Raw genomic sequence first — 27,108 nt, 5'->3', positions numbered from 1 at the left:
ATGGTTCCTAATGACTGTGGAGATAGGGTAGGAGGTGAGGGTGTACCTCCTAATATCTGGGAAGTGGTGGTTTATACAGGGTTGCAGGAAATTACGGGCGAGTAACGGATGTAGTGACAGGTGGGTTTCTTGTGGCTGGGGGGTTGAAAGGGTGAGAGGAGATGAATTACATTAAGGTGCAAATTTAAAGACGGTTACAGCTAAGTAGCTTCCTATTCTTGTCTTATCCTAGATGCTATTTCGTCGTTTCTTTTCAATTTTCGTTATAACTGTATTAGACCTCTGGTGTTTAGGGAGAGAAAATTCACAACTTCCAGGCTATCTATAGTTTACTTCTGGCTAAGGCTCAACTCACACTCACGCGACTCAGGTCGAGAAGAGACTCGACTCTAGTCGAGAGCATGTGTTTCCAAATGGTGACAGTCGTGGAGACTAGAGTCGACTGGTCTGAGTGTCACCATTTGGAAACACATGCTCTCGACTGGAGTCGAGTCTCTTCTCGACCTGAGTCGTGTAATTGTGAGTAGAGCCTAACTTTTATTTTCCATAACCATTCACAAAGCAAACATGTTGAAACTTAGGGGATAAATTCTTCAAGATTCGCCCAACTTAACAAAAAGTTACTGAACACACTGAACACTAGGGAGCGATCAAATTAAAGATGACATCAAAAATAGTTAATGCTTGTCTCCTAATTGAAGTGCTTCAAGTAAATGAATCTCCCATTTTTCAGCAATTTTGTCAAAACTCTTTCTCTGAAATCGTACATCATTACTTCAGATAGAGCATAGTTGTTATGAGAACTTTGTTACAAGACTTCTTCATTCGAAACTTCCGGAAACAAAACGAAACCTTCCATTGATAAAAGCAAACAGGAGAGAATGATAAAAATTCCACCATGTAACATTGAATGAATTAACACTGAATGAAATACTAAGGCTCAACTCACACTAACTCGACTCAGGTCGAAAAGAGACTCGACTCTATAGTGAGGTCCACGTTATAATGGCAGTGAAAAAGGATACGAGAACGGCGTTGCTGATTCTCTGCTTTGCCAGATTATATTTCTACATTGTTGAATAACGATCTGGTAGCGTAGTGGAGCTAGAAAAGGATAGCGCTATCAGCTTTGTCGAATGATAGACAAGGATAGCAAGACCAATGTTAATCAAATACTGACATTATAACATGGACCGCACTAGTCGAGAGCATGTGTTTTCGAATGTTGACATTGCGGAGACTAGAATCGTCTGGTCTGAGTGTCACCAATTGAAAACACATGCTCTCGACTAGAGTCGAGTCTCTTCTCGACCTGAGTCGCTCAAGTGTGAGTTGAGCCTAACATTTAACATTTGAATGAATTATCTAATCATTTTCATCCTGAATTCTCATTGAATTCCAATCATGATTATCAGGAAAGTGAATTAAATTTATCTTTTTTTCAGGTGAGAAGATCGTGATTAAGCACCTGTCGCTAACGAGCATTCTGCCTGACACTTCGCAGTACATGACTTACGAGGGATCAACCACCCACCCTGGTTGCTGGGAGACAACCATTTGGATCATTCTTAACAAACCAATCTACATGACCAAACAAGAGGTGAGTTCTGGTCGAAATATTCTCCACAAAATATTGTTGTTTTGTTTAAACTGAATTATTACATTGAGGCCCATATGCATCATCTCGGTTTAAATGGAGGTAGATCAGCTGTTGGTTTAAATCCGGATTGAAACACATTTTATCTAATATGACCATGCCTTCATATTTTATGTAATCGTGGATTAGCGCTAAATGTGGTTGGTGTATATTATGGCTGTATATCATGTAATTGAAGAGGTTCTATCATAGAGAAACAATAGCGTAAGTAGATATCCCGTGGTATAGGGTGTTTTATGTCGCAACTTTTACTGTTATCTCAAGCCCATAGTCAGCGTAGTTCTTTCCCGTGATGCTGTGTGACGCTGGTAGTCTCTCATATTGTGGCTTTCATACACTCTCACCCAGCCAAAACATTGAAAATCGACAGTAATCGACAATATTCGGCTTGAGATAACAGTAAAAGTTGCGAAATAAACGCCCTTTACCATGGGATATCTACTTATACTATTGTTTCTCTATGGTTCCATCTACTAGCCACTAGCTGTTCAAATTGCCCCAATTATTGGATGAAAGAACTAATAATTATGATTACAATGAAAACGGAGAACATTCCAAATTCCCTGTGACATTGATTACAGGAGTTTTTCTACCACAACAGCTGTAAAACTCACATTATGCTCTTGAAAACTCTTCAACTTTTATTTTATCATTTCTATTTTAGTATTTTCAGGGAATGAACTGTGAGCTTGTTAATGAATACGAGGATACAAAAACGAGAACTGTCAAGGTTGATGCATGGACCATCCATGTCCATAATATACTGTATCTCTTCTCGAGTGAGAGTTTCAAAGTAACGATTGGGGTGTAATATATCGTTACTGCTCTTAATTTTATCTATTGAACCGATTCGAGGTCCTCAAATGATAATAACAATAACATGAATGAATAATGAGTGAATGAATAACGAATTTATTGCCCAATACAAGAAATATTTTCAAAAACAAAATAATCATTAAATTATAATAGTTTTTGGCGTGACTGGAAAAAGAAGCCTTGAGCTCCAGCCACGAGTTCTAAAAATAAGAAATACATTTTTCCAATCTAATAGCAGCAGTACAAATGAAACAATTCTGTCGATGGATGATAATCTATGGATGTTGAATTTTATCAATAATCAAGTACTTGATAAAATATAGATACACATAGCAATAGAATACGCCATTATTACATTTTTCATGAAGTATGAATTTGAATAATTGAGAGTTAATCAAAGAGATAAAATCTATAATTATTGGAAAAATAGAATATCAATTCAGGAATACTAAATGATGACGAAACTAGGAAATTAGAATGACATGACCCCAAATTGCATGAAACTAATATCCAACTCCCACACACAACATTGATTACCTTACAACGATCCTACATCACTCCTTTCCAACGATAAAACCATAGTAATAACCTTTAAAAAATCACAAAAACCTTTCAAATAACAAGCCGACACCCACCACTAATAAATCGATAACACGGTAATCAGGCAGCGGAAATAAATCAGCATAAAACTGCGTGAAGCAATCATCATAATATGCGAAAGAAATGTCACAAAAATTGAAAACCTGCTACACGCAGTTTGCATTATATCTATATACATGATTCTCCGTGTATTTATAGATACCTTTTGGAAATGAATCTACTGTGAATAATATCAACTGTATATCTTTATAGTGGAGAAATATCTGTATACATTGATTTTCTGTGTGTATAGATTGATACCCTTTTGGAAATAAATCTACTTTGAATAATTTGAAATGTATATCTATATATTCGAAATAGATTGTATGATTTTTTTTATATGGTGACATATATCTGGAATGGCAGCATTGTATGCATGGGAAGTGTTAGTGTTTTTATTATGAGGGATTCTGACAGATTAAGGTGAATATCACTATGTATGAATCTCATCAGGAGGAGGACATTATTAGGGAATGACGTGACCGAAGCAATATGCCGGCTATCAGTTAATGTCATGGGGTGTCTTTCATTTTGTGACATAACCTCACTTTTCTGTCCCTGTTGTGATTGCATTACCGGCGCCAAAACATTTGCGTTCATTTCATTACTTTTTGCTAGAAATTCTGCGGAGAAGAATGAAAAGTAGATGTGGGGTGGTGAAGGGTTAGAACTTGAAAGAAGTTTGGAAGGAGGGGAATAATTGGAAAAAGGGTTGAGAAATTGAATGATGGTGTTGGAGGGTGATTGACGAGGAAGAGGAATGAGGAGGTGGAGGAGGAGGATTGAGGAAGGTGGTGGTTGAGAAGGAGGAGGAGGAAGAGGAGGAGGTGGAGGAGAAGGATTGAGGAAGGTGGAGGTTGAGGAGGAGGAAGTGGTGAAGGAGGAGGAAGAGGATGAGGTGGAGGAGAAGGATTGAGGAAGGTGGAGGTTGAGGAGGAGGAAGTGTGAAGGAGAAGGAGAGGAAGAGGTGGAAGAGAAGGATTGAGAAGGTGGTGGTTAAGAAGGAGGAGGTGGTGAAGGAGGAGGAAGAGGAGGAGGTGGAGGAGAAGGATTGAGGAAGGTGGAGGTTGAGGAGGAGGAAGTGGTGAAGGTGGAGGAAGAGGAAGAGGTGGAGCCGAAGGATTGAGGAAGGTGGAGGTTGAGAAGGAGGAGGTGGTGGAGGAGGAGGAAGAGGAGGAGGTGGAGGAGAAGGATTGAGGAAGGTGGAGGTGGTTGAGGAGAAAGAGAAGGAAGAGAAGTAGGAGATTGGAGAGGATCAGGAGGTGGAGGAGGAGGAGGATTGATTGATTGATTAGCTGCCTTTATTAAAAACCTTGGAGGGCGAAGTTAGGGCGCAGCTGGCCCTCTCTTACACTTAACCCTCCAATACAATTCTAAGTAAAACTGAAACACTGTACAACAAAGATTATAAGATAAAAAACTAATTTTACAAAAAAAGGAGGTGGAGTATGAAGAGGAGAAGGAGAAGGAGAAGGAGAAGGAGGAGAATAAGAGGACGAGGTAAGGACAAATGAGGAAGATTGGAAGAGGAAAGTTGTCAACTAGAGGAGAAAGGAGTAGAAGAGAGAGTGGATACCAAACAAATGGATGAGGGTTATGATGATGAGTAGAAGAGAGAGAAGGGATTGGTAGAGAAACAGAAGGAAGAGCGAGAGGAGCAGGAGGAGGGAAAGGAGGAAATTTTGCTGGAAATTCTGAATAGGGGCATGAGTGAGAAGAATGATAGGTAGAAGGAGAGGTTGAGAGAGAGGGTTGAGAGGACGAGGTAAGGACAAATGAGGAAGATTGGAAGAGGAAAGTTGTCGACTAGAAGAGAAAGGAGTAGAAGAGAAAGTGGATACCAAACAAATGGATGAGGGTTATGATGATGAGTAGAAGAGAGAAAAGAGAATGTTAGATAAACAGAAGGAGGAGAAGGAGGAGGAGGAGGAGGAGGAGGAGGAGGAGGAGGAGGAGGAGGAGGAGGAGGAGGATGAGGAGGATGAGGAGGAGGAGGAGGAGAAGGGGAAGGAGGGTTACAGGTGGAAGAGAAGGCGTGATGAAAAGGAAATGAAGGAGGGTTATGATGATGAGTAGGGGCGAGAGAGAAAATAAGTACTCTTCAATGTTTGATTCCAAACAGAAAATAAGTGTTGGAGAAACAGGAAGAAGAAGAAGAGAATGAGGAGGAGGATGCGGAATGTAGGAAAATGAGAAAAAGAGAAGGAATGGAGAAGAATGAATCAATTCTGATTCGATTTTTATCTGATGAGACAAGAAACCACTCGAATTCTAGATGATTGCAGCCTACCACCAGTATTTCTACAATCAGAAAAAATGTTCTGATTACTATCCAAACTCAATTCCCCATTTTATTATCATTAGCCTATTTACAACGAGGACCAAATCATGTTTCATTATTCATTTTATTGAAGGGTGCTCAGCATGTGTAGGTAGTAGCATAGAGAAACAATAGCTTGAATAGATATCCCATGGTATAGGGCGTTTATGTCGCAACTTTTACTGTTATCTCAAGCTGATAGTCCACGTATTTCTTTCCCAAAAAGGTGTGTGATGGTGGTAGTCTCTTATATTATGCCGTTCATAAACACATACCCGGCCAAAACAGTAAGATTCTTCAATAATCGATAGTAATCGACTTGAGATAACAGTAAAACTTGCGACATAAACGCCCTATACCATGGCATATCTACTTACGCTATTGTTTCTCTATGGTAGTAGTCTAGACATGTTTTTGCAGTTTTCAAGTCAACCGATACTCAAAATTCGATTTCAGGAACTACTTCAAAATGTGAATTCAATTCACTAAACAGTCCATTGAGATTCAATAAATAAATTATGTTGTTTAGTCTTTGATAGGTTTTAGAAGTCCTCTCGAGAGTCAGCCTTGAAGCTAGTCAGCTTTCAACAGAACGACATCAACAATTAGGTCATGTACCAATGAGTCAAGTTGGATTAATCAAGGTTTGTGTTATTGAGCTCAAAATAATTGTGTTTCGAATTTAAACTTTGAAAATAAGATTCATGATAAGCTGAATCTATCTTCTATCTATAATATATATATATATATATATATATATATATATATATAAAAGCGAAATGGCACTCACTCACTGACTGACTGACTGATTGACTCACTCAATCGCAGAACTAAAAATCTACCTGACCAAAAACGTTCAAATTTGGTAGGTATGTTCAGTTGGCCCTTTAGAGGCGCACTAAGAAAACTTTTGGCAATATTTTAACTCTAGGGGTGATTTTTAAGGGTTTAAAGTTCGTCTTTTAGCATGTATATTCTTCTTATTCAATTCAATAACCTCAATTCTTCACATTCAATAACAGCCAATTTAGAGTTACAGCTGTTATATAGCTATGGTGAATATGATATTTTCGAGCTCAAAATTTAAGTGTTTTTATTCTTTATTTTGTGAATTTATAGTTTGTTTCGTGTTTTTAAGAAACTTTTATTATTAATCCATCCTAATTTAAAATTGTTTGTTTTATTCTAATTTTATTTTTAGATTGTGATTTGGTGTAGAAATTTGAATGGACATAACCTATAATATTTGGACAATTTAAAACTAAATTAGGAAATTGAAGAAGTTTTAGGCAATATTCTTGTATTTTTTTGCTAACCTTATAAATAAATAAATAAATAATAAATATTCTCTTAATAATATAATTGAAAAATGTCCATACCATATGTTAATATAGAACTATAATCTAGAGAGAGTACCTCTTCGAAACAGTTGTTAACTGGTAACTAAATTAATAATTTTGTCAGGTTGGCATTAAGTTGAGTTGACTTTGTTAGGTTGGCACCAATAATTATAATTGAAAAATGTCCATACCATATGTTAATATAGAACTATAATCTAGAGAGAGTACCTCTTCGAAACAGTTGTTAACTGGTAACTAAATTAATAATTTTGTCAGGTTGGCATTAAGTTGAGTTGACTTTGTTAGGTTGGCACCAAGTTGAAGATTTAAATACATTTATCGCGAAAAAATTGATTGGGCACTTCTACTTCAATCAGTGCTATTCCTGAGAATATTATATTACTAGCCGTCAGGCTCGCTTCGCTCGCCGTATCCACTTAGCCAGACGTCTAGTCTAGACCCCCGACTGGATCATCCTAACATATGATAAAAATACTCAAATGAAAAATGCATGCGAACGAAGCGATTCTTGGACGATCTAGTCGGGGTCCAGGGGGCGGAGCCCCCTGGCTAGACGGATATGGCGAGCGAAGCGAGCCTGACGGCTAGTATTATTATAAAAGATAACATTTATGACAAGTTCATTGAAGCAATGAAAGAGATTGTAGCAACATATTTATTTATTCATTACTCAAAAATAAATAATTAGATGTGCACAAGGAATGACATTCGATAATATTAATAATTGCTCTCTCAACCATGATCAAGTTACGGATAAATGAGTTCTGTGATTTATTTGTACAACGTGTAATTGGATCATTTTATTATATTTTTATAATGTGCAAAATTGTTGTTGTTGTTATACAAAATTGTTGTTGTATATCTACTGTACTATTCATAATTTCTGATCATGTGTAATGTATAAATTGGAAGAATAAATAAATTTATTATTATTATATTATTATAATACAGTGTGGTTCAATAATATGATCACTTCAAAAACATGTCACTTCACTGTTCCATTGTTCATGACCTTCACCTCTTCAAATAATTTCTCACACATCAATCAAACCTCATAATCCAGTATCATTCAACTCATTTCATGATTTCAAATCGGCTCCTTTCACAACGTTTCGCGAATATGCGAATATTGTGAAAACTCTCTCATCACTGTCACTATAATCAGCTGTTATCAAACATTGATAACTGAAACAACTATCATAGAGTGCTGTGAACTGAACAATGTGACCTGGCAATGTGATTCTCTTTGATAGTGACGTCACAACAAACTGTTGATACGTTTCAAAGTAGATGCATTTGAGAGCACACTCACTAGCACGCTATTATTGAAAATGGATTGTCACGTTATAATTGATGAATCACGTTGAATATTCCTCTTCATTTGAAAGTGACTGAAAGGTAGGATGGAGAGAGTAAGGGTATGATAGAGGGAGAGAGAGAGAGTGATTGATTGATTGATTGAGTACTTTATTTATGTAGATTACAATATATACTGGCTTATACACTTATATACAATAGCTTACAATACAGCAAAATTATAGATGAATTTACATAATATAGACTAAGAAAATAATTATTGAAAATATATGATATGAGAAAGTAATTTGTAATATAATAACTATAGATAATAATCATATTGTTATGCATCTACATATCTATAATAACTATAGATAATAATCATATTGTTATGCATCTACATATCAGAGATAGAGAGAGAGTGAGAGGGTGAGTGTGTGTGAAAGAAAGGGTGTGAGAGAGAATTCAAATTCAAATTGCATTTTCATTTGTTCACAATATTAATTACAACATGTAGAGAATTTCTGCATTGTTAGCATATACATTTGAACATATTCATTTATTTATTTATTCCATTGGAATTACAGATCATAATTATTATAATAAATATAATAAGATTGGGAGAAGACAACAGGCATAGCCCAAAACTGTCCTCTCCCAAATTTTTACAAATAAGTTTCAAAAAAGAATAAGGTTACGATTTCACTTTCACTTAAAAATGTCAAATTTTCACTTCAAAACTAATGACTAAACTAAAAATTTTGAATTTTGATATTTAAAAACTGATTAAAAACAAAAATATTTCACTCAAATCTCTACAGATTGGAAATTTTTGAGTAATTTTGCAAAATTTTGAGCCAGAAAAGAAGCACAACACTTCACTATTAGCACAGCTGATATATTTTTTATATATTAGATTATAGAAGATTACAATATAAGTGAGAGTTGAGAGAGTGTTAGTGGGAGAATGTAAGCTAGAGTCTGTAAGTGAGAGTATTTGAGTATTAGGAAAAGAGAGATATTGAGAAACTGTGTGTGTGAGAGGAAAAGGGATGAAGATGGAGAGATAAGTTCGAGAGGGAGAGAGAGAGAGTGATTGATTGATTGAGTACTTTATTTATGTGAATTACAATATATACTGGCTTATACACTTTATACAATAGCTTACAATACAGCAAAATTATAGATGAATTTACATAATATAGACTAAGAAAATAATTATTGAAAATATATGATATGAGAAAGTAATTTGTAATATAATAACTATGGATAATTATATTGTTATGCATCTACATATCTATAATAACTATAGATAATAATCATATTGTTATGCATCTACATAAATTGGCGGAGCTTTGGACATATCAATGTCCATTCTTCGGAAAGAATATTAAAAATATCCTTCCCACTAACTCTCTACCAAAGTAGAGAGTGATTGATTGATTGATTGATTGATTGATTGAGTACTTTATTTATGTAGATTACAATATATACTGACTTATACACTTATATACAATAGCTTACAATACAGCAAAATTATCTATGAATTTACAAAATATAAATTAAGAAAATAATTATTGAACTGTATATGATATGAAAAAGCAATTTGTAATATAATAACTATAGTTAATTATATGTTATGCATCTACATAAATTGGCGGAGCTTTGGACATATCAATGTCCATTCTTCGGAAAGAATATTAAAAATATCCTCCCCACTAACTCTCTACCAAAGGGTATGATAGAGGGAGAGAGAGAAAATGGCAAAATAAATGAGAATTGAGAGAGCGCATTGTTAGTAGGAGAATGAAAGTTAGAGTCTGTAAATGAGAGTGAAAAGTGAGTGTGAGGAAGGGAGATATAGAGAGAAACTGTGTCTGAGAGATAGAGAGAAATATGGGGATAGAGAGAGTGTGTGTTTGAGAGTACTTTCTTTATGTAGATTACAATATATACTGGCTTATACACTTATATACAATAGCTTACAATACAGCACAATTAATGATGAATTTACATAATATAGACTAAGAAAATAATTATTGAACTGTATATGATATGAAAAAGCAATTTGTAATATAATAACTATAGTTAATTATATTGTTATGCATCTACATAAATTGGCGGAGCTTTGGACATATCAATGTCCATTCTTCGGAAAGAATATTAAAAATATCCTCCCCACTAACTCTCTACCAGAGAGAGAGAGTGATTGATTGATAGATTAACTATATGCCTTTATTAGGGCGGAGTTAGGACTCCAGGTCCTCTCTGCCCCACAACCCCAGAGAAAGAAGGAGAGAAAGAGAGAAGATGAAAAAAGTGTGGATTCAGAGAGAGTGTTGGCAGGAGAATGGAAGTCAGTATCTGTAAATAAGAGTGAAAAGTGAGTGTAAGGAAGACAGATATAGAGAGAAACTGTGTGTGTTTGAGAGAGAGATTGATTGATTGATTGAGTACTTTATTTATGTGAATTACAATATATACTGACTTATACACTTATATACAATAGCTTACAATACAGCAAAATTATCTATGAATTTACAAAATATAAATTAAGAAAATAATTATTGAGCTGAATATAATATGAAAAAAACAATTTGTAATAACTATACATAAAATAGATAATATTGTTATGCATCTACATAAATTGGCGGAGCTTTGGACATATCATATCCATTCGTTGGAAAGAATATTCGAAGTATTCTTCCCTCTAACTCTTTACCAAGAGATTGGGATAGGGAGAGTGTATGTTTGAGAGAGAGAAAGGGAGAATGAAAGGAAAGAACAAAATAAGTAATGATTGAGAGAGAGAGTGTGTTGGTGGGAGAATAAAATCAGAAACAAACTAATATCTTTTCTTGCGTTTTTTCCTCTCTATTCTAGAAATGTTTTTTTTTTTCTCTATGATGAAAGTTAGTGTCTGAGAAGAAAAGTAAAAGATAGTATAAGAAAGAGATAGACTGAAAGACTGAAACAGTGTGTGTGAGAGATAGTGATGAAGAGATTAGAAGTTTAAGAGAAAAAGATGGAGAGAAATAGAGAGAGAGAGTGAGAGAGCAGTCATGAGAGAGAAAGAGTTGAAAAGTGTTGAGAGGAGAGAGTGTTAACCACATATCCATTCAACAACATTGTATAGACAGGTCTTGATGATGAAAATGCTGATTCTACTGCTACTGTTGATGATAACGATGATGATAATGATGATTCTGATGATGATGATGATGATGATGAGAGCGATTGCTATTATTTTGATGTGGTATCAAAGGCTCACAACAAACCCCTTGTTGACATATTCAACCCTCAAGTGCCAATAGTTATCTATGGTCATTGCAAATTATCAGTTAAACCGTTCATCCCCTCTAGGCTAGCTCTAGGGTGGTGCACCTGTGATGTTTGTTCTCTGAAAATATTAATATTCTTCAAACTTTTTAACTCTCTTGGCGAATATGTTTCAAACTCTCTGGGTTTTGCGAATTTTATTCTGAGTTTTGCGAATTCTATTAGAACGGATTAGGAGATTTCGCACCCAACTGTGGATCTGTCTGTGTTTTTTTTTTTGTCGGATTTCCATTATGATTTGTAAGCTCTCTCATTCTTCTGGGAAACGGCTGAGCTTTTAATCTTTCGTGTTGCATATTCAGTGTTTTAAAGTGAAGTTTTTAACATTCTCTACTGTTTGTTTTCATCAATATTCCATTTTGTTTCTGGAAGTCTCGAACGAGGAAGTTTTGTATCAGCTCTCATAAAAAGTATATTCTACTGACGAAAGATTTCAAATAAATTAACAGTTTTAAGAAGTGAAATACTATTAGAATCTTTTGAAATTCGTGGACTAGTTCACTTCTATAGCAATTTAAGGCCGTGCAAAAGCTAAAAATAAACTTTCTACTGGTGATATCTTTCAAAGTTTATCGATTTGTATATCATCAAGCTATCAAAATGAAATCGTTTTCTCAGGGAAACATTTTTTCCAATCATTACTTTTCGAGATATGAGCGCCTAAAGTTTCCATTTTTGGGACAGAAAATTTCAAATTCGGTAAGAGATAAATCCATGAAATTTAGAGGATGAATTAATTCTTCATGGTAATTTTGATCAAATAAAACAAAAATTTTCTAAAGATATAAGCTTCTCAGAAAGTTATACAATTTACTGAAAATGACCAAAAATAATTTTTAGTTGGGTTATTTTTGTCAATTTTGGGTAATTGAATTACTTTCTCAAAAATTTATATTTTCAAAGGATTTTTGTTTTATTCAATCAACAATACCATGAAGAATTTATCCTCTGAATCTCATGGATTGAACTCTTACCGAATTTGAAATGTTCTTTTCCAAAAATTTGAACTTTAGGCGCTCATATCTCAAAAAGTAATGATCGGGAAAAAAATGTTTTCCTGAAAAAACTTTTCCATCTTTATAGCTTGATGCTTGATGATATATATATATCGAAAAACTTTGAAAAATATTACCAGTAGAAAGTTTATTTTTAGACTTAATTAGGAGATGAGAGCATGTTAGAAAAGTAATCCTATCAGATAGAGGCAACTGGAATGCCACCTGGAGGTTCATAACACTACAGACCTACTGGAGTAAGTAATGTAGGAAGGCTGAGAAAAAGATGGGTACCGGATTAGGTTAATCAATAATCCTAATCGTTGAAGTGAAGAGGAATAAGAGATATAAGCAAGTTGATTTCAGCTTTGATGTGATATTTGGAAAATTTGAAGAATTTATTCCTCTACTTCTCTCATATTCAACGTAATCGAATATATATTTCAGACTTCGAACACAGGTTATTCATGCAGCCATTTTGGTGTGAAGGTGATGTTGTGATAAATATCCATATTGAATAGAAACTGATTGATGTTGTCTGAACCACTAGTTTATTAGAAAAAATCAGTTTTGGTTATCAATCTCTTGTTAACAAAAAGTTCAAAAATTGAGCAGTAGAATATACAGTGTTGGTAAAGCCCTACGATTGGCCATTAGCTGTCAGCCAATGGCAGTGGAGCTCAGCCTTTATTGGTCGACAGCTGATGACCAATCGTTGGGCTTCATCAATACTATAAATTCCCCTGCTCAATTTTTAAGCTTTCAGTTTACTTGAGAGTGATAATGATGTAACAATCGGGATCTGTATCTCAAATTATTTTATTAAACTAGTGGTTCTCAAACAACATCAATTAGTTTCAATTTATTATTAATGTGAAATATAATAGAGCAAGAGTCATCAGTACGGAAGTATATCAGTATTGTTTTTGGCAAATAAATTATTCATTCATTCATATATCTTGAAGTGGTAAACTTGAATTATAGTAAACTTGATCTATAGTAAATTTTAATTTTAGTAAACTTGAATTATAGTAAACTTGTTCATAGTAAACTTAAATTTATTTTTAGTGTTCAGAAGTAAAGAAGTACTATTATCACTGTTTACTTGAATCTGTTGAAAATTTGTGGAAACATTCCATTCAAATCAAGCACAAATAATTATAATACCGAGGTAGAGGTCAACAGACTATAACATGAATAACTTGGTAATAGTGGATGGATCTGATAAACAAATAATTTGAAAAACTATGAAAATTGAAGATCATCTTACACAGTCGAAGGATAGAAAAGGTTAAATAAAAAAATAGAGAATACTTTTGAGTGGAGAGAAAGTATTATGCTCCCTTCCCCTTCACAATGAGATATTGATTGATTTATCCATCACATGCCAGGTCTTGAAAAACCTATTGCATTTATAACATTACAACATTGCAAAATAACAAAATGATAATAAATTAATAAATGAAAAATATTATTCTAAATGTACAAAAGAAGAAATAATAAGTAAAATAACTGAAAAATATAAAAGTAAGACAAAAAAAGCATAAACTCATTACAGTTGAAAAAATATTAAGATACATATGATGAAGAATGAAGAACATTGTTGAAACAAATTGAATAAGAATAATAATAAAAAAGAGAGAGTGTGTGTGAGAGATTGATTGATTGATTGATTGTCTTTATTAAGGGCGGAGGTAGGACTCCTGGTCCCCTCTGCCACACAACCCTTTACATTTCATACAAATGAATATCATAAATTACAAAATCACGATTATAATAAAAAATTGAAAAAAGTAACGAACAGAAAATCTAAACTTCAAATTGATAAATAATACAAAATAGATTTTTACAAAAGCATTTTGAATACAGATTCAAAACTATGGCTATGAGAAAAGTCGATGATAATGAAATTTAGAGCTGAAACTCAACCAGAGAGAGAGATTGATTGATTGATTGAGTACTTTTATTTATGTAGATTACAATATATACTGGCTTATACACTTATATATAATAGCTTACAATACAGCAAAATAATAGATGAATTTACATAATATAGACTAAGAAAATAATTATTGAACTGTATATGATACGAAAAGGCAATTTGTAATAACTAAAGATAATATTGTTATAGAGTGAGAGGGTGAGACAGAGAGAGTGGGTGTGTGTGTGAGAGAGAGAAAACAGAAAGATACATGAACGTTTGTGGTTCCTGCGTTTCCTAATAAAAAGCGAATTCCTTTCGACGATATTAACCGTGCAGAGGTGTTGTTTTTAATAGCGCGCCATTAAGGTGCTTTTCGGCAGCTGGATGTGGTTTTTGAAGGTTAAAAAATGGAGTCAAATGTGGTCAAGTTCATGCTCACTTCACTGTGCCTAATGTACTCTTGGAATTCATAGCCTAAAAACTTCAGGGCTTCAGTGTTTTCAACGCGTTATAATCTGCTAATTGTCAGCTCAGGAAATTATTTTTTATGCATTCCCTTCTGATTCGTTATTTATGAAATTAAATTCTTTATTGTTTCTAGAATTTAATCATGCAGGGAACAGTTTTTATATTCGATCATATACTATGTATCATATTTTATACTCATTATTTATATTTTATACTCATATTCTTTGGGGTTAAGCTACATAAAGTAGCATTGGTTTTGAAGACTCGAAAACTATATTTGAACAATTATTGTAATATTGAACGTTTTTGAAATTTATGACTGAGCTTTGCATTATTCTATAAGGATGTTGTGAAGTGAACAACAACAAGACTTAACCTATTTCGGACTATGTGTAACCTTATCTAAATTTGGGAGAGGAATAGCACAAGGTTACCTTATTTTTTCTCTCCCTATCATTTTAATAATGCACTTATTGTATGAATCAATGAAAAATCAGTAAATGAAACAAGACTTTTCCCGATATATTTTCAAGGTTTTTGATATTTGAATCAAATTGGGTAGTTATTTATAATTATCATTTGTATAGGTCTTCTATAAAGCGATGTTCAAAAACGATCATTTACTTTACTTCATTGAATGTATGAAGAAAATCATATACTGTAGTTTGTAGAACCATATTGACACATATTGAAGTTAACTATGTGACTCTCTTCATCTAACTCTTGTTGATAGATCTTGACAAGAATCGTGTGTGAAATCAACCTTCAAATTTGAAAGTTTCTCTCAGGCTATGCATCAGCTTTTATACTCTGTGACCTTTTCCTGAAGTTCGTACACTGACCTTCTCACACTTTCAATCAGTAAGCGTTCTGCTTTAAAAAGCAAAACATCTGCGCGACTTCTCAATGAAATCGTCAGAGAAGATATTATCAACCAGCGACATTGGAAATTCAATAGCTATGATACACAGCTTCAACCTTACTGTTCCAGATTAAATTTCTTGTTTCCTTCTTTATTCTCAATTTTCTCTTTTTATCCTTACCCTCATACTTCATCCTGTTCCATCTGCTCCTATCTTCTCCTTCCTATCAACTCTCTCTTTCCACTACTACCTCCTCAATCCTTTATTCCCTCTCGTTCTCTCTCACTCTCTCTCTTTCTCTCCTTAACCTCATACCTTATCCTGTTCCTACTGCTCATATATTCTCTTCCTATCAACTCTCTCTTTCCACTACTACCTCCTCAATCCTTTATTCCCTCTCTTTCTCTCTCTCTGTCTTTTTTTTCTCTCTCTCTCCAAGAAAGTCCAGAAAAGGGTCTCATAGTTTTATTTTTGGCCAAAATCCTCAGCTCACCCCCTAATATTACACAGTGTAGCTTAATAATAACACAGGTCTCTTATACAGAGGGTGGTGTGGAAGGAAAGTGGTGCTGCCCCCCCTAGAAATGTAGAAAATTTCCCGAAGGCGACGTCTCTTCGAAGGAAAAACTGGAAAATCATAAATTCTCATTTTTAGTGTTTCTATTTTCCGACAGACGGCGCAGCGCCCGGAAAAGCGTCTGGCTGTAATTCATCCTCGCCCAGTCTCACTTATCCTAATTTTCCTTCTGTTTTATTCCTGCGTTTGGATTCGAGTCTGAACGGAGAATTGAATTTTCAATTGTATGCTTGGTGGCAGTGAGTTTAGTGTCTCATTGTTTTTGTCGAGGTGATGTGATATTCAAGAAATAATTTGTTGCTCTAGATTGAAATAATCAAATTGTAATGAATTGAACTTTTACGACATATTTCCTGATCAGTTTTATATATAGTCATGTTGATAAATCTTTGTACGTTTATGTTTTTTTCAGTTATACTACTTGAGACTGCTGCAACAGGGCTCTCAACAGACCCCCAAGGCCCCCCTGGGGAACAACGCTCGTCCCCCGCAGCCCCTCTACCACAGGACTGTTCGCACCAACATTGATTTCCAGGTCTCTGAAGAATTTTCACCAGTGAGTTGAATTTATTTTCCAATTATTTACTTCAATAGGACTACTTAAAAATTCAAACACATAAAATTACTGGTATGCTTCTTCTATTACCTTTCAAACACGATTAGTTTCAACTTATCATGCAATTATCAAGAGTATTTATTTCAATTGGAGTACTTGAAAGTTCAATCACATAAAATTACTGGTAAGCTTCTTCTATTTCCTTTTAAACACGATTAGTTTCAACTTATCATGCAATTATCAAGAGTCAAAATCTATGTATCTATTTTCTACTGTTAGGGCACAAGTAATAGTAGTTTAATTGATTCGGATCGTAATTAATCACTTAGAATTACTAGTACTTTTAACATTATTTCTTAAGCCGAATCCACACTGACAAAATGCTCGACATAGATGTTGGACAAACATGTTTATTGAAGAGCTAAGGGACAAACATTTTTAAAAGTTTGGACAATCATTGTTTGTCAAACAAAAAAATACTGTTCTTCCAAACATTTTCAGAGTTGACAGCTGTAAAACATAAAACCTGTTCTTCCCACTTACAAATATTTTGTTTGGTGACGCGCCACACTGGCCACGGGCAAACATTGTTTGTCAAACATAATAAAATTTGCCAAAACATTTCAACAAACATGTTTGTCGAACATTTGTTCAGTGTGGACACGGCTTTAGATACAAAATTATTGTCGGCCTATCACATAAGAGTCGAAATCTATGGGATTATTTCTCATTGATTAGTCAGGAATAGTTTTTTAAAAAAGATGAGCATATTTTGGCTACATGTGAACCAGTGAGATTCATCATGGAATAAACATATGAGAATGTTTTCTATGTTTCCTCACTTTTTCTCTCTAGTTTTATTCATTTAAATTGTTTGGACACAAAACTTGTCAAATTTAAATTTCTCTGTGAATTGGATTGCTAAGACTGAGTCGAACTTAGTGGATTGTGGGTGGAGAGAAACAATGGAGCACCAGAACTAGACAAAATTATACATTTTTCTCAAAAATACCCTTGTTGAGATTGTTTCAGGTTTATGGGAATATAACTTGTGATTATAAGATTATCCTGATGCTTATATTTATTGGAAGAGTGCAATGACAATAATGAAAAGAATGGGATACATCAGTGGTTCTCAAAGTGTGGGGCGCGCCCCCCGCGCGATCAATGCTCAGGGGGGGCGCAACGCTTGGTTGGAAAATTATCTAAATTTACTTCTAAAATAATTATTATAAGCAATATTTCTACTTTTAAAATTCTACTTGAGAATATTTTAATAAGAACTTGAATGGTTTGGCATGGATTCAAAACCCATTCAAATTCTCAATCAATGAGTGCTCCCTCAACAATATAGAAAAATAAAACCTCATTGATCTCCAAGGTGACTATGCGCTTAAAATGAAGTTTGAAGAATATTCTCTCACATCCTTCTGGATTGGTGTGCACAAGGAACACCCATTTTTGAGTGAAAAGGCATTTAAAATATTGACTTCATTTGCGACAACTTATTCGTGTGAAACTGGGTTTTCTTCTCTAGCTGCCATGAAATAGTTATTTGTGCAACTAGTGCGCAAAGTGACAGTTTGCTGCACCGAAAGAAACGTTTACGCCCGAGCCGTAGGCGAGGGCGGAATGGTTTCTTGAGTGCAGCAGAGGAACTTTGCGCACGTATTTCACATTAAGTTTTTCCTACAGTTACCATTGAATATGAAAAGTGGGTAATTATGGGTAAAATTGCCTGAAATGCATCAAATGTTTTTCTGTGTAATTTTATTATTGATAAAAACCTTAATCCTAAAATCCTAAAGTCCTCGTTGTCGTTGGTTATAATATATAATAGTAATAATTAGCGCGTTGTGCTTCGTTGCACCTCTGCTCACTATAGCAGCCCAGTCACTGTTACCAACTTCATTTTGATTTTGCTGCACTGTTGCTCCATATAACCTACTAAGTATTTTGCGTTGCCATGTTGCAAATCTGGAGTGCAGAAAAATTTTTCCCGCACTAGAGCGGAAAAGTGATTCTTTGCGTTCTGTAATCAGTGCAGCAATGGCCACTTTTTAACGTAACTGTAGGAAAAGTAAATTTACATCAAGACTGGATGTGACCCAGGAGCTTAGAGTAGCCTAATCAGAGCTGACACCTCTTTTCAACAAACTCTGTGCGAAAAAAACGAGCTCATACTTCACATTGAAGCTCTTTGTATTGTTAATTGCTATGATAAACAAAAGTAACAACTATAAATTATAAAAATTAAATAAATTATAATCGTTTATATAGAATTTGTTGTTATACGCTTATACATATAGGGGGCCCCGGCTTACAGCTGAATTATGCAGGGGTCGCAAAGTGAAAAGATTGAAAACCACTGGGATACGTCATCAGATTTCAAGTTGATTATCTTCGAAGATAGGATATCTTTCAATAAATCAGAAGATTCAAATCCAGCTCATTGAATATAGGATTTTTGGTTATAGAGTGGGTTTGAGGTTTACAATCCATGATAAACTATAGGAAAATAGAACAGCATACAGTCACAACTAGTTGGAAGATTACAGAACTCATCCTCTAATAACTTGGAGCATCAGTATCAAAAAGTAGCTTGTTAAATCTGAAAATAAGAAGATTCACTATGACACATTTTGTAGAATTTGCTCTCCAGTTGAGAATAAATTGTAGGTTTTAGAATGAAATGTATGATCACTATTGTTATTTATGTGGAAGATAATGTAAGAGCTTTTACTTGAAGCAGGAGAACTTGGGAAGGCTTAATCTGGTAGAATATTGGTTTCTTGTCTAAGACCTAACATAACTAAGGTGGTCCTCTCGATATTTTTGTCAGAATTTTGTTCTTTATTGGAAAAATACGTGTATGGAATGAAGAAGGGAAGTTTGTGATATGGAGAGATAAATAAGGAAGGGATGGGAGAATATAGGTTTTAATCCGTTATGAATGTTCTATTCTGTAGAAGCTAAGAGAGAGAGAGAGAGTAAATAGTGGAGAGGACAGAAATATGAGTATTGTTTTCTTTTATTTTTTTACAACACAAATACATCGATATGAATGACAAACAATTGAAATTGTCTATTTCTCTATATGTGCGTAGAAACTCATGCGCCACGGACACGCGCTTTTTGCTTTCCATCAGCTGATGCCATACTTATTATAAAATATCTGTATCCTACTGCTCCTGTACAAATACAGATATAATGAGCATTGTGTCAGATGATGAAAAGCGATGAAGTGCGTGTTCCTGGTGCTTAAGTCTGTACGCATTCTAATAGCCTACTCACATAAATTGAATATTATAACAAATGACAATTAGATTAGTTCTCGGTCTAACATTGTCTTCACTGTATTCAATGAAAGTTTGTCATTTTTACAATCTACATACGTGTACAATTATTATAGAAACCTCACAGAGTGTCAGAATAGGTGATGAATAAAAATCAAATTTTGATTTGATTGTTCTATGTGGAAGCTCTTTATTCATCACCTATTCTGGCACTCTGTGAGATTTCTATAATTGTAGACGTTTTTATAAAACAATGGAGGTGAAGAATAGATTATAAGAGAATGAAAGAAAGCAAGTTATGAGGCGACGGACCAATCACGAACAAGATCCAGAATACTCCTTTATTTCCATTTCGAAGCTCCGCCCACTTCCTCCTGATTGGTAGTTCCGAGTTGTTCCAGTAGATGGCAATATTTACTGGGTCATGCATAACACTCCCCGTTTTAGAAGTAGTGGACGCATTTGCCACGAATTTCATAAAACTATTCATAAAAGGCAGCTTATTATCTTGATTTGTCTTGTGTACAGTATAGTGTAAGTTTAGGTACACACACATCGATTTTGGACGTGAGATTTGCTGCCGTCCTTCTCAATTCTATTGGATAAAACAGATCTTGACAAATATGTATATGATGTAATCTTGTGTTTGTCAAATTCAAATGAATCTAGTAGAATTTATAAGGACGACAAAAAATCGTAGACCTTCGTTTAAAAATCTATGTGTAACTCGCTTATGTGTGTTGTGTTGGAATTTTTTTGCTGTGTTTGATTGAGTAATTCAGTTCAGTTCAGTGATATTGTATTACAACTGGTCATGTGTTGAAAACAGATCATGATCATATCTTTAGGTTCTTAGTCTTCCTAGATTTCTCTAAACTACTCATAATACTGTTAGTCCAGTCAAGATAGACATAAAAAAGGGGGTGTGCTTGCAATTTATATTGTAGTTCTGATTTTTCAATATATTATTTGGGTACATAAGAGAAGTCCAGAACCAATTTCTTCATGCAAAATTTCCTTGTGCTAGATACAGAGTGGCCCAAAAACCTCGTATTTTCGGCTCATTTTCCAGTTTTCAGCTATTTCTGCCAAATCTCGTAATCGGACAGAAAAATGCTCTTGCCTTTTTTCTAGAATATTAAATTTTGAATCAAATGAGATCATTCGGAACACTCTATCTCCAATGAGTACTGAGTTATGATTTTTCAAAAATGAGTGAAATTTGAAGAGAAAAACAATTTTTGATGAATTTTAGATTTTGATCAACAATATCTTCCGATTGTTACCATTTAGATGGATGATTCAAAATCCCTCTGGGCGTATTTTTGTGCTCTACAATCTGAGATCAGGTAGAGCGCTCTATCTCATATAGATTTCCAGGTACACCTGACAACAATGCTCCTTGTATTGTGAAAAACACCTAATTTCCAGCTTCAACCATCATCACCAACTACATAGTCTTCTCATTGATATTTCGCACAATGACATAAGTTCATAAGATTATGTTCTATGAAAATTACCATTAGATGCACTTCATTTCAGTATTTCCTAGTGGAGAGGCGCGCTTAAGGACACCTGAAGTATCAAAATTTCAAACACTTATAACTTCTGACGCAATGATTTCATAATACTACACTTCATTCATCTCGGCTCGTCAAGACGGTCCAATATCATGCATCATAAGTCAAATTCGGTCGAAAAGTGGAAAATTTATTGTTGAGTGTACTAAAGCCCATATTCCAATACACAAAAAATGGCCAATTTCTATATTTTGAATTATACATCTAAATGGTAACAATCGGAAGATATTCTTGATCAAAATCTAAAATTCATCAAAAATTGTTTTTCTCTTCAAATTTCACTTATTTTTGAAAAATCATAACTCGGTACTCATTGAAGATAGAGAGTTCCGAATGATCTCATTTGATTCAGAATTTCATATTCTAGAAAAAAAGCAAGAGCAAATTTTTCTATCCGATTACGAGATTGGCAGAAATAGCCGAAAACTGGAAAATGAGCCGAAAATACGAGGTTTTTGGGCCACTCTGTATCTAGCACAAGGAAATTTTGCATGAAGAAATTGGTTCTGGACTTCTCTTATGTACCCAAATAATATATTAAAAAATCAGAACTACAATATAAATTGCATGCACCAATGTATAATTATAGTGACTGGACTATGTAACAGTACAGTGATAACTTTCAAATTTATGCTTCTATAAACTCATATACTTCTATTTCCTCAACATTTCAAACCATTTTCCCATCTACCTTTCCAAGAAAACTTACAAAATGTAAGAAAAAAGACTTTCCTTACTGATTTCCTTTTAAGCACACCTAAACTGTCGTCTGAACTTCAGAGGAGTGGTCTGTGAATTTCCTTTTTCCCATAATCTCAGCCTCTTTTCGTTACCGCGAACAGGCTTTTTACAATTTTTCTCTTCCTCCGAATCCGCCTTTACTGTCATTTTACGTCATTAGCCCCGCGATTTATCGGCTTTTTGCGTAATTACACCCAACTTCTGTGTCATTCAAAAACATTTCGCTGCACCGCAAAGGAAAAGAAAAATGAGAAAAACCGAGTGATCCGATTTTAAAGGCGCTTTTATGGCGCTTTTCACAGCTACGTCATATCCGTTTTCCCAGCGGAAAACTAAGAGTTTTCCTCTTAATGCTCTCGATAATCACTGTTTTCCCCCTCTATTATCCCGAGTTTTTTCTATCATTCGTCATAATGGCTGCTTTCAACTGGGTTTTCTTATTTTCCCCTCTTATTTATTATTCAGTGCTTGATTGGAGTGTACATTTCAGACTGGATGATGGTTATTTTCTGATTTAATTGCAAATTATTGTGATTATTACAATACAATAGTGTTAGACGTGTAGTAGCTTTGTGAGTAACGTTACCAGAAAGTCATAGTAAGTAGCACTTTACGTCACAAGTCCCGTAACGATAATTTACCTCAACTACGTTTCGGGCAGAATTATCATACGAATGCGGTAAATACGTTACCGTACAAGTTACGTACATTTTTTTTTGTCATACTCATCTGAGAAAAAATAATATTGCTGAGAAACAGAAACCATTACCTGCTTATGCTCGAGTTACTGCATTTTATAAACATGACCTAGCCCGTAGCGCCTAGTTCATAACAGACAGACTCATCAAGCTCAAATAAAATAATAAAGGCCTATATTATAAGATTTCAGATGAGTTCTTATAACTTGAAACTTCTTAGATGAGTTCTATATAACTAGGAAACATATTCGACTGTAGAGAAAACATTTTATTTGTATGATTTTATTACAGTATAGTATGTTGTAATGAGAATCATATGTTTATTTGTTCTACAATCAGCTGTTTACCGGCTTGATTTCAAGCATGGAAAACAGCTGAGATTGAATGACTATGACAAAAATTATATTATATCATTATTGGTGTATGCATGATTTTATCACTTATATAGAACATGTAGACCATAGCGTTATAGCAATATGAATCTGTGATATTGTAAATTTATTATAGCCGTCCAGGTTTCATGAAATATTGTTAAATAATAAAAATCTTGAGAAACAAAGCGATGTTTGGTCCAAGTTTCACGTTTCTAGCCCGTATGATTGTTTCTTACATTTTTTTAAAGTCAATTTTATTTTTTTCTGATCTCCTGAAAAATTAATGAAATGGAGTTAACATCCTTGACCTCTCACCTACAGATATTATTGTAATATTGTAATAAAGTCAATTTTTAAAGTCAATTTTATTTTTTTCTGATCTGAAAAATTAATGAAATGGAGTTAACATCCTTGACCTCTCACCTACAGATATTATTGTAATATTAGACAATATACTGTATTGAATAGAACTCTCAAGATATTCTATTATGGAAAATACTCTTATTTTCCACTTTCCTCTTGTTTGCCATAGTTCTCAATATTATTTGTTTAATCTTCAATAAGCATTGTCATTCATTTTGTTTCAGAACAAGAATAAATGCGAGATAACCATGCGGAAGGATATGTATTACAAGGGTAAGTAATGTTCTCTTTTAGGACATACAATTTCAAATTGGAATGAGTGGAAAAACTCCGATTTTACACCAATTACACACAATTAAATCTAGCCTCATTGGGATACCTTTCTCAATAAGAGTGAATCAAGGTTGTTCATCTAGTTGAACTATTTATACTCAAAATGGATTTTTGAATTGGAACAGGAAACGGTCATATTGGAACACAGTATACGAAGGTTTCATAAGTTATGGTAGAGTTGCGTTATGATAATTTTGAAAAGTGTTATTGTACGTTTGTACAAATTACGTTTGTACGTTTTGTACAAACTTTGTACGTTTCAACAAATTACATAGATACTTTTCTAGAGATATGATACAGACTAACAATTTTCATATTATTCCAGTACCAGTTGAATTAAGCAAACAAACGTTTTGAAATCTGCGCACCCAGGCGGTGCTAGAAATCGATTTTGAAATCTTTAAACATCTTTAAGACTATCTAAGAATAGTCTTCCATTTCATGTCAGTGTGGAAGTTTTCAGCCTCTATAATTAGAATCACTTCTACTTCTTCCCTATAAAACAATGCTGTCTTCCCAATTGAATCTCATTCAGATGGTTAAATGAACGATCCAATTTATTCAGATGAACAAATTTGAAAAATTGAGTAACTTCATGCGGGAAAGTGTTCTAATATTAGTATTAAAATGTCGGCCGGGATGGTCTAGAGGTCAGGAGCATCAAACAAACTCCAGTCTGCTAGCACCGCCTGGGTCGCGGGTTCGAATCCGCCGGTGGCATGGACGTTTGATCATCTCATCAATTCACCCACGCACTTGCATTACCCACCAAGAACAAACAAAAACAGTTATGTGGGCATCAACCACAATACAAAATATTCAGTGTTGGTACCAGTTGCATAAAACCAGGTTGGAGTTTTTATCGTGATTAATTTCACGGGAAACAATCATAGAAGGATTTTTAGGAAGGAAGGCTTCTCTGATTGGTGTTCGTGGATTTAATCACAATTAAAATTTGACCGGCTTTTGTGCAACCGGATATCATCAGTATGTGATTTTTTTTTGTGAAGTTGAGAAGTTGATATTGTGTTAATTATTCATATTAAATGAAAAGACTAAGAAATTGTCAAAAACCACAGATTTAATTGAAATTTAGAAAGACCGGTTTCGGTTGTTACACCATTGTCAATCTCTGATAAACTGAGATGTAATGTGATAAACATGATATAGATGTAATAAACATCTCTGTTTAACAGAGATTGACAATGGTGTATCAACCGATACCGGTCTTTCTAAATTTCAATAAAATCTGTGGATTTTGACAATTTCTTAGTCTTTTTATTTGGTATGTAAATTTCACAACCACAACCTCTACAAATTTTAGAGTGATTTCATTTCAAAATTCCTGATTGAATTTTGTGAATTTAATGTTTGTTCCAGCGAATTCATGGGGCAGACAGATGAACGAGCTGTTCCCGGTGTGACCAAGGTACGAGGATATCAGCTACGATTACAAGGAAGCAATAAACCTGCCCGGCAACTGTAAATAGAACAAAAATTCAAAGCAATACGAAACCAATGGACTGTTCTTGATAGAAAAGTATTATTACAGGTAATGTTAAAGCTGTTGTTGAATGATGTATCGGTGTTGGCAAGGGGAGTATTGTTTGCGAGCTAACATGTATTATTAGATAAATTAATTGATGTGTAATAATGGTTATGTCATAGATAACAATGCTTTCGAATTTGGTTTTGGTTACTCTTACATACTAATATAGATTTTTCGTACATAGGTACTAAGATTGAGAATTTGTCAACTCAAATTGATGTATCATGTTTATCCTATAATTATGTCATGTATGGCAAATTATTCTATTTTATTCATTCATGGTTAATTTAAACATTATAATAATATTGTAAATATTTTATGTTTATTAATGGGCTTAGTAGATTGGCTTCTATTACAAAATAATGTGGAGTGTTTATTTTCAAGACTAGAATAGATATGAATTTGCGGGTTTCATTGGATGAATTGTGTGAAGATAATTATTCAAGATACATTTGTTGTTTTCGTATAATGTTTATAAGTATGGAGGGAAATTTATAAAATGAAACTTATGAGTCTGCTAATTACATCAATTGTTATTCTTTTCAAATGAGGGAAAGTTGATTGAAATGCTAATATACCTGTATTATCTAAACTAAAATTCCTTACCCTGGCATATTATGAAAGTTCCGACTCAGCAAAATAATTCATTAAAAATAATTAATAATTCATAATTCATTTTTTTCGTAATTAAAAATATGGATTATTGTTGAATAGTAGCGCTCATCGAATTTCCATCTAGCTGTTTACCCTGTTGTCAATATTTGCAGTAGCAGAAGTCTTCGAGGTGAATTACAGCATTTAATTTTGATTTTCGTTTAATAATAATAAAAATATGATGGTGCCCCAAACAGGACTTTCAGTCCTCGGGGTACTTGAAACTATTTATTCTTCTATTGATGTACATGAGTTATTGTGGTTTCTTTGTACAACGTGTAATTATATTATTTTATAATCTCTATTCTTATAATCTGCAATATTGTTGTGATGTACTCTACTTTTCATGATTTTTGATTATGTGTAATGTATCAATTGGAAGAATAAATGAATTTATTATGATTGGTATGATGTTTGTAGTGAGGTCCACGTTAGAGAGACAGTATTTGCCTAGTTTTTCCTCCAATGTACATAATTGTATTATGATTATAGTATTTTATGAAATAAATGAATTATAATTATAATTAATTATTTGATAAACATTGTTGCTGCTATCCATGTCAATCATTCAACAAAGCAGATAGCGCTATCCTTTTCTAGCACTATGAAGTTGCCATATTGTTTTTAACAATGTAGAAATGTAATTAATTGACAGAATATTTAATCTTAATCATAAAAACTCATTACTCAATCATTGAATGATATAATC

The 27,108-nt window shown here is 33.9% G+C and overlaps 1 protein-coding gene across 1 annotated transcript; it reads left to right on the top strand.

Moving 5' to 3' along the window:
- LOC111057091 (carbonic anhydrase-related protein 10) lies at positions 1-26,833 on the top strand. The gene is made up of 5 exons (XM_022344517.2): positions 1-97; positions 1,446-1,600; positions 16,668-16,811; positions 24,088-24,136; positions 25,577-26,833. The coding sequence occupies exons 1-5, from the start codon at positions 1-3 to the stop codon at positions 25,618-25,620; spliced, it is 489 nt and encodes a 162-aa protein (XP_022200209.2). The 3' UTR covers positions 25,621-26,833.
- Positions 26,834-27,108: the final 275 nt, after the last annotated feature.

The sequence above is a fragment of the Nilaparvata lugens genome, chromosome 12 (assembly GCF_014356525.2).
Source record: "Nilaparvata lugens isolate BPH chromosome 12, ASM1435652v1, whole genome shotgun sequence".
Classification (NCBI taxonomy): domain Eukaryota; kingdom Metazoa; phylum Arthropoda; class Insecta; order Hemiptera; family Delphacidae; genus Nilaparvata; species Nilaparvata lugens.
This window is presented reverse-complemented; position numbering and strand designations above follow the sequence as displayed.

Excerpts from the sequence above, each read along its gene's own strand:
- LOC111057091 (XM_022344517.2), top strand. The coding sequence starts at position 1 with ATGGTTCCTAATGACTGTGGAGATAGGGTAGGAGGTGAGGGTGTACCT. Across the intron at positions 1,601-16,667 it reads TCTACATGACCAAACAAGAG|TTATACTACTTGAGACTGCT; the intron begins GTGAGTTCTGGT and ends TGTTTTTTTCAG. Across the intron at positions 24,137-25,576 it reads GAAGGATATGTATTACAAGG|CGAATTCATGGGGCAGACAG; the intron begins GTAAGTAATGTT and ends TGTTTGTTCCAG.